General features: G+C 34.4%; 1 protein-coding gene across 2 annotated transcripts; it reads right to left on the bottom strand.

Moving 5' to 3' along the window:
- Positions 1-2318: 2318 nt before the first annotated feature.
- Positions 2319-9101, bottom strand: LOC124186680 (nuclear pore complex protein Nup107). Of its 2 annotated transcripts, none has more exons than XM_046578564.1 (8): positions 8837-9101; positions 7927-8488; positions 6632-7107; positions 5995-6202; positions 5015-5868; positions 4415-4732; positions 2713-2964; positions 2319-2553 (listed from the first exon to the last, which is right to left on the bottom strand). In XM_046578564.1, the coding sequence occupies exons 2-8, from the start codon at positions 8480-8482 to the stop codon at positions 2452-2454; spliced, it is 2766 nt and encodes a 921-aa protein (XP_046434520.1). In that variant the 5' UTR covers positions 8483-8488; positions 8837-9101; the 3' UTR covers positions 2319-2451. The 2 variants fall into 2 exon arrangements, with proteins under 2 accessions (XP_046434520.1, XP_046434523.1); XM_046578567.1 differs by having other exon boundaries at positions 8938-9101.
- Positions 9102-9309: the final 208 nt, after the last annotated feature.

Raw genomic sequence — 9309 nt, 5'->3', positions numbered from 1 at the left:
CAATTTGACACAAAGTTACGGTGTGTCTTTCTGAAAGATTTTCAGAAAATTTCAGTTTCACCGTCAGATTCTTTCTGTATCTGTCAGCTCTAGCTTTTGTTTCAAACATTTTACTTATATCCTTTTAAGTCAGTAAATTATTGGCTAGTTCCTACCTTATGAATATCAGAATTCTCACTATATTTTCAGGGCTATAATCCCTAGTAACAATTAAACTTCTTCAGTGAATCTTTGACGAAGATTTTTCGTCAAGAATCTTGTCTGACAGAGACTGAAAACTTATCATTAATACAGACGCTGCGAAATAATTTTCTAGTTGCCGTCTGCTAGCAGATTGTGTGAATGTTCTAACACACAATTTTCCATCAAACTGCACAATTCCCGCAGTCACTTCTTCTCAGAGCAAAGTTGTTGGAGTCTTACACCAGGTTCTTCATATTGTACTGTCTACTCGAAAAACTGCCGAATATCTGCTGAAATTCTTCAATAGATCTTGTACTGCAATGTCTGATGACAGATCCGCACTCGAATAAGGACACAGACGATTAGTGATATACCGCATAACCTGAAGAATCTGATCAATATTTATAGGAGAAGTTTTCACTCATTGTCAGCTTGTTACTAGGGATATTATCTTTAATTAGCGTAGAAAGAAAATTATAGTAAAATCTGAAATATGTAGAGTAGTTAGTGAGATTATAGTAACGATGACAAGTATGGAGTGTTGCTGGCGTCCCAACATCGCATAGCTGCAGCGAACATTTGAGTAATTTCCGACACACTAATGTAATATTACTTATAACCCGCTGTCATTACGAGCAACAAAGAGAAAGTGGAAATTCAATATTACGTCTAATAAATCCCGAAAAATGTAAGTGGAGATAAAGGAAAAGTTCGAAAATGTATCAAAATATGAGAATGAGTAAAAAAAAATGCGAAAAAACGAAATTTATTCCTTATGGCGTATCAAAATACCATTATATAATTATTATATCAAACATTGTCAACCATTTTTTCAACGTTCATGTGTTAGGCTAGGTAAATAAATAAAAAGAAAATATGATAACAGTAACAATAATTAAACTAAATAAATTTAAATTATACATTATAGTACCAAACTGTAAATGTAAAGCAATTTGAGAGTACTAGGTATACTCGGCAAGAAAAAAACAGAAAAACACATGTACAATTATATTAAAGTTTAATCAATCAATTGGTCTTAATTTAGTGAAGCATCATGAGTTTACTGCAGAGTTAAGGCCACAATACGTTTTTTTTTTAGCGTAACCCTGCTCAAAAAATTTGATAGGACATGAAAAATACTGGTAAAATATGAAATACGTGTCGTTTTGTATCATGATTTTGAATCCTATTCTACGATATTCTTTAATACCTAATCGTGTCTATCCAAATCCTATCAGTTTTCTAAGCAGGAAAGCAGAAGCCCCCTGGCTTTTTCCCAATAATCGAGGCATTCGGAGTGCCCCCAAACAAGCGATGAAGGTATACTTCCATTGGATAATAATTATTAAAACTAATTATACGTTCTGTTAAGGTCCAGTTGTTTGAATGTTACTTTGTTCATATAGTCTATGCGTAAATCTGTTCAATTCGTAATACTCAATTGGGAATAAAAACCAAGAAAAGAAGGAAGCAATGTTTGTAACTTGTCAAATCAATAATAATAGCTCCCAGAGAAATATGTCGGTAACCAAATTATTAATATTTGAAAATGATACGTGTATATTGTCATTCAATTATTGTACTGTATACTGTATACCTTTGTACATGTTTAATCATTTTTTTACTCGATTTACGTGTACAGAAATACGATATAAACATATTAAAAATAGGTCTCACAGTCTCGCATAATATTTTCACATCTTAAATCTCTACCTTGATACTTAATTGGTGACACAAATTAATCATTATCCTTTTATCCGTCATTTTTATTGTATACTAAATACTACTCGCGACTTACAAATTATAGTAGTTATAATTACTTGACATGTTACGAAAGTTTCTGCTACATTTTTATCATACCTACTACAATACCTATTTATAACGTGAACGCATTTATTTACAATTCAACATGTTACAATGTCTGTAGTTTTACGAAGAAGCTGGTACTGCGTATCACTCATTAAACAAAAAAAAAAAAAGAAAAACCAAGGATATACCGTTGATATGTATATCCATATAATTACGATAAATTATGATTATTACTTATTAAACATTGTATCAAATTTTATATTCACTTCTTGTGGTTGACAATAAACGGGTTTTGTAAAAAAAAAAAAAAAAAACCAGCATCCGAGTACTGTTAAAACACTATTTTTTTTTCAATTCATTTTTATTATCTGTAACAAGCGAACTTTATAAAAAAAAAATGAATGTACGAAGAAGTATCTATCCTCGTGTGCTGTACATCTATATTAAAAAACATTTTATTCATTTTGGATACCCCCAGGGATCCTTTTTCTGATCCATCAATACTAAAGATGACTCGCAAATTTTTTTAAATACGTCCCGAAGCCGTTCTTTGGGAAATACCTGAAAAATAAGCAAAAGATTTTTTAAAACAGCGGAAAATTGAAAAAATTAGTCGACTTAGTTGGACCTAACCGTGTAAGACTTGTCTTACCAAATCTTTTGGAAACACTGTGCAATAACGGCTAAATATTACAGGCAGAAGTATCATTCGTGAAATACCTTGTAGAGCTTATGTTGTTCGGAGGCCAATACGTCGGCCAATTCAACGCAATCTGCGTGTTCATCCATTTCCGACATCACGGAATGTAGTAGCAAAGCAATTTTTGGAATACATAATTTTCGTAAATTTGCCATTTGATTTTCTCGCAACTCCTCTTCCTGAGATAAGAGCTCCTCATTGTTGTAGTTTGAATCAACAAGCCATCCTCCGTCAGGGAATAATAAAACGTTGAATAGGAGTTGCTTTACAGCCTAAACAAAAAGTAGGCCCAAATATTAGAAATGTGATTGATCCAACCTGAATACAAATATATGCTCTATTTCACAGAATTATTATCCCTATGTCATGTGCCATATTTGTCATATAGAATGGATTTCTCAGAAAACAATTCAAGAACAAACGAGGATTCCATACTATGTTTCACCTCACATTGGATGGTTACCATTTCCAATTTTGTTGCAATATTAGTATACGGTAGTTCTCGCAAATACTAACACCGGCATTCCTTTAGTTCCCAATATTACTCGCCATTTCGAAGTGAGAAGCCGTTAAACTGTGATATTTTTTTAGAATCTCTTGTAATTTAATGCAGATATTTCAGAGTGTCTTGAAAAAACTGGAACAATATATTAAATTGGAACTGTATTGAATAATTTATAACTTTTAAGCCTATTTTTGCAAGTTTTTGAAATTATTGTGATTGTGCGGACAATACTTCAGAATTTTTCAGCTATGTCAAAGTGGCCCGAAAATAACAATTTCAGAGGCTCCCTATTTCGGAACTGTAAGCGATATAGAGGAACAGAAGTATATGGGTAGTTGTGTGAGAGTGAAAGTACCATCGAATATTGAAGTTACAAGAAAATTGGGAATAGTGACTATCCATGCTAGGAGAAATCACGTGGAATTCCCTACGCAGAGAGGAGATGGAGGAGCATTCAACAGGGTAGGAAAAATATACAGCCACTTCCATTCTCTCTTGCACTCATAGTACAGGGTCATAAGTTTCACGCTGTAGTAGAAGTGGCAAACATGATCTTGGTCGCACTCGCAAACAAATCACATGTGAATTATACCGCAAAAGCAAAAGAGACAATGGCATCCCTATGTATTTTCCAACAATGCGCGAGCACTCTTCCATTTCTTCTCTACCCCATACATTTCTCAAGTTTCAGTGACATTAACTACAGGTCAACTACAATGGTAAGGTTTCCGCGGTATTCATAAGAGGAATCCATACATCTATGACAAGCATTCAAAAAGTTTCTTGAATAAAATTGTTCAAATGATTTAAATCTAACATGTAAGAGTATGTTGCATATTCAGTCATCTGCTGAAAAAATAAAGATCTGAAAATAAATTTCGAGTATCTAATCGGATACATCTCTCCGTATTTTAATATTATTATAGGATTGGCATCACGCTGTTTGTCTTTTAATGAATAAAGTTTTAACACATCCAAGGATTAAACTCATACTCAAGAGACAAATGACGTATCAAGTAAATAAAACAAATTATACTGCTTATGATCACTAAAAACTTAATGATTTTGTGTAAAATTGCTTATGATAGACGTTGCTAACGGGAAAATACTCTGACAAAACGGGTCGATTTTTGTTGCTTGTGACCCTTCGATATTTATACTGAAAAGACGGCAGTTTATCATAATTTACATTCATTCTGGGCTTATAACAAACATACCTTAGTGTGATGCTGCATGGTGCACTTCCATCTCTCCAGCTCTGAGTTATATTGAGCCTTCTTATGATCGTGAGCAACTTTTTCCGTGAACGTCGCATACATTGGTAAATCGAGTAGCGGGCTGGGTTTGCCGTGATGAAAATGCGTGAACCATTCTGTGAAACCTTCCTGCGCATCTAGGTATGCTTTGTAACATAAATATTCGCGAATCGACACTGATGCTTTCTTCGGTAAATTGTTTGACATTGTCAGATTGGCCATTGTCCCTTCTAGAGACGGATATTCCGTCATAATTACTTCAATCGAATCCATGGGAATCTATATAATAATAGAGTGTTTGAAAAAATTAAGGTCAACTTTCAAGTTTAGATAAAATTAGGTAACATAATTATCTAGTAATAACAGAACGTTTAATCTAGCCAGCACTTTGAACGTTGACATTAATGTAGACTCAACTGTCGAAACGATGACGCTCGAATTTTTCATTCGTTTAGATGTAAAAGGTTCAGTCTACATATTTCATAATTTTTCTAAAATTTTTGATATTGAAAACCACTTAAAGTAGCATGAACACGTTTGGCATACAATAATATACTCCACCTTGTTCAACGCTTTCCTGGCAGCATCAATTTTCTCGATAGAAAGAAAATACCTAATCAAAGCATTGGCTTGCCACAAAGCTTCCTCCCGCTGACTTTGATAGAATACAACCCAGTCAAGCGCATCAATTTTTTCTTGATCAGCTTCTGTAATACTGCCTTTCAGATCCAAAGAGTTGACTTCCTGATTTTTCTGCCTTACATTTTCCACGACCAATTTGGTTATTGCCTCCACATGTAAATTAGTTGACTCTGCCGCAGCAAGGCACTGTTTGCGAAGTTCATATTCCCGTATATTTTCCAAATATTTCGCGTAAGTTGTAACTTGCTCCTCTTGCGGAAGAGTCGCTGTATAAAACGCAACTAAATTCGGGTCACCCATTTCGATTAAAACATGTACGTAAGTGGTCAATATCTTGTGCTCTATTCTCTCATTGGCAGTTTTACCAATTTGTCTCAAAAACAGAGTTAAATGGGCGACAAAACGTAGGAATTGTGACGTGCAGGTACCAGAGTCTACAAATGACTCAATTTCTTCCATTAGCTTTGGAATTTGATCAAGCATCAAATATTTTTGTATCAAATGATCAGGTTTGTGGGATTGCATTCGAATACTCGAATATTTTGAGGCTTGCAATGCATCAAATACTTCTTCAATTGTCATCTCGTTTTTCCAATAATCTTCCGGCATTGGCGTGTAGTTCTTTAAAACTCCAGCTCTCAACTCTTTTTCTACTTTGATATCTAGCAATGTTTTGATGTGTGCCCATAATGCGTCTTGCCAAGACTTTGATACACATAACAGCTGATTAAGATTCCCACACAAGCTAGCGTATATGGCACGATAATATTCGCCTGAAATAATTTGGCAAAAAAAAAGATACACTACAAAATTTTTCGAGTACTTAATGTAAAATTTCAATTTGAGTAACACAACTTCAAGTTGAAAACAAAAGTTTCACAATCTAACTGTTTACTTACCTACTCGATTATCCTGCGATAACTCCCATGCACATAATTTCCACACACTCCTGTTAGGATTACCTTCAATTGGAAGTTTTGTGTTATTGATGGGATTAGTGTAGTTTGGATCGTGATGCGGTGTCCATCCTAATAGGCAGGCAGCTCGCCATGGTTGACCACAATGAACAGATAGAGACTGTGCCTTTTGCAACCGTCCACATCTTACCTATATAAACATTTTTTTCCGTTTTGACGTGCAAAAACAGGCAAGATTAAGAACAAAATTGCTGAATACGAAAAAGTAATATCCTACCATGGTATTTGTTGATAGATACAATACATATTACACGCTAAGAATTATAAATAGTGCTTAAATGATTTTGTTTGATGATATTTGCAACAAATAATATGATCGTGAAATACCAGAAATAATTTAAAGTTGAGAAGTGATCGAATATCATTTAAGATAAATGTTATTTGAAAGAAAAGGAATATGAAAAACCTCCACGGATTCTGTAGACATTGGCACAAAGTTATCTAAAATTTTCAAATTCATAAATATGATCACAAAAATTGGTGAAAAAAAAAAAAAAAATATTCTTTAAACAAAATCGTATAAGTGGTGATGATTCCTCCATAGGAGAATAATACATACCTCTAAATACATTCTTTTTTCTAATCTAACATCGTCTTCTTTGTCCAAGTCGTGTAAGGGCCTGCCTTCTCGGATCGGTGCATCAGGGTCTAAGGATGTTACTATGGGCCGAGATGATTTGAAGGTGATTCCTGTATTTAGATTTTGTAGTTGATGAAGAGTATTTTCCCATGCTACAGTTTTATCGGTAAAATGCTCCATCATTGGTAAACTATCAGCTTGATCAGATGCGTTTTTTTCCAACCAATCGACAATTAGCTGGTACTCAGTAATCGAGGGTTCATTTCTGTACAAGTTTTCAATCACATCCTTTTCTGAAATATTAGTTTTCAGTTCCATGTCTACTTTTGACTGAAAGTTTGAGGAGTTTACACGGTGTTGGTACAGACAGTACACTAAACGCCAAGTATTTCTTTCATTTTCAAGGTTGATCTCTTCCTCCGATACTTCAGTGTTTTCGACCTTTGACTGCATACCTGTTCAATATGAGAATCCTTAATAAAATTACACATTAAGTCGCTACAATTTTGAGGTAGAATCAATAAATATAATAAGTACAGGTGAAGGCTAATCTTTCAGTATCAAAGTACTTTTTAATACACTCTCAGTGCAAAAAATATCAATCACATCGCTTTTCATAGGTACTAAGGAGAAACCGAATTGGCTATTCTGCCTTTCATTGATATGACCCTTGAAAATTAATTGTGACATTATTCCTTTTTTTTGCTTTTAAACAGAGCACTCCAGTTTTATGCAAATCTGTATGAGAAATGTATTCTGTTCAAATTCGTTACTTTATTTCAAGGTAAGACCTAGACATAATTTTTCGTACTTCTTACAATAATGGACAGAGCCACCAGAATTTTGGCAATTCTTTGTATTGAGTTTCAATAGATTGACAGTGTGTTTTCTTCATCAAGACGTATAAAAATAGTGATCAAGATGACAACAAATTTTTTAAACGTGACAGTAATGAAAAATACTCACTCTATCTTCCATTTGAATATTATGATTTCAATCAATAAAGACAAGAAGTAATTGAATGGTATTTTTGAAACATTTGTTGATACTGAAACCATTTGTACCATTAATGAATAAATAACTTTTCTCATAATTTTCATAGTATTTCAAGCACCTGTTTTGTTTTGCAACTATTCTATTTTCATTTGAGATTTATAAAATTCCAGAATTTAAAAATATGTGTATAATGAACTGGAAATTATGATGACTATTTTAAAATAGAAATTACAGTTACATATTTGTGTATGTCGGATAGTGAACGAATTAGTACCTACCCCGCATTATCTCTAATGTATCTGTGCAAGTCTGTATGAAATCTGCAATGGTTTCAAATACTTGGGGTGCAGCCCTGTGTGCCTGAACACTTTCAAGGAATTCATGGAATAGTTTAGCATTCGCTTCACGCCAGGGTTCGTTAGCTTTCAATACTAAGCCTGTGGCAGTCGAATCATCCATCAGCTCTCTTAGAGTAAGGTCAGTCTTTTCTGTCGTATTCATGATATCCCTAAGTTCATGTGGTGCCATTGTAATAGATGTATCAAAGTCCTCAGTGTCATATTTATCAACTGACTTCGAATGTAAGTATGACCTCCGCATTCGTGGGTTTTTAGCATCGGATGGAAACGACCTAGATTCATCACTAAAATTTCTGGGAACATTTTCAATGGAATCCGAGCTTCTCTCGAGATTGAAATTCGGTTGCAATGATATTCGTTTAGGCGTTGTGCTCTTAGTTGCTAATCGCAGCAACGAAGTTCTCTGTGTTCTACCCGAGCCCAGCAACTGGATTGAATGGTCGAGGTTGTCTGCAGTTTTTTGCAACGGCTCCATCTTGATCTGATGTAATAATTACAATGATTAAATAATAATCCAAGTGGTCACAGCATTCTATTGAGTGAAAAACGATGAAAGCGAGGGCAATAACATAGGTAATAGTGAATACTTCTGAACTAGTAAAGTTACTAATGAATGTAATATGTGCCGGGAAAGTAATTTTTCTTAAAGTTTGAGATTACGGTGGATATTAGCGGAAAATGCAACGTTCGCCGATGATTTTTGATGACAGGTAGTTCAGCACTTAGAAAGAACTACTGTTTCGTCACACGAAATTCAATTTATATCAATAACCAATAAAAAGAACTCGCGATTCCGTAATAGATGCATGCATGTAATTTGACTGCTAACCGTAAGATTAATACGAGTATCAGGTTAATTCATTTTTCCCAGTGTTGCAATTTGCAAGTATGCACGGACTCAACACAATAAGAATTCAAAACTTGTTGCACCTTGTCAATATTTTCAGAATACAAATTTGGACAAGAAATTTGATAACTGAAACAACGTAGGTTAGCACAGTACGGAATTGCTGCCGGTTACTATGCAATATGTATAAATTGGCGGGCCAGTCTTCACGTGGTGTACGGATCAAAGCCTTTAGGTAATTTTGTACCAACTGTTCAAAGAAATTCCTATATTGTTAGCACGAGTCTTCAGGAAGAAATCTCTAGTTTTCGTGGCGAGCTTTATGACAAGCATAGAGAGAATAAGGCCGTGTTCGAAAATTGACCGACAGTACTATCAGCAATCTTTCATCTCTTTTGCGCTTGCAACTTCACGAATAGCTCTGACTCTGTCCTAGGGAATTTTCAGTACTGTCA

The sequence above is a fragment of the Neodiprion fabricii genome, chromosome 1 (assembly GCF_021155785.1).
Source record: "Neodiprion fabricii isolate iyNeoFabr1 chromosome 1, iyNeoFabr1.1, whole genome shotgun sequence".
Classification (NCBI taxonomy): domain Eukaryota; kingdom Metazoa; phylum Arthropoda; class Insecta; order Hymenoptera; family Diprionidae; genus Neodiprion; species Neodiprion fabricii.
The sequence above is the reverse complement of the archived record's forward strand: the minus strand, read 5'-3'. Positions and strand labels throughout refer to the sequence as shown.

Bases quoted from the DNA above. Each gene is read 5' to 3' on its own strand.
- LOC124186680 (XM_046578564.1), bottom strand. From the start codon at position 8,482: ATGGAGCCGTTGCAAAAAACTGCAGACAACCTCGACCATTCAATCCAG. The intron at 4,733-5,014 runs GTGGAGTATATT...ATTATTATATAG, and splicing joins CCAGGAAAGCGTTGAACAAG to ATTCCCATGGATTCGATTGA. The intron at 2,554-2,712 runs GTATTTCACGAA...CTTATTTTTCAG, and splicing joins AACAACATAAGCTCTACAAG to GTATTTCCCAAAGAACGGCT.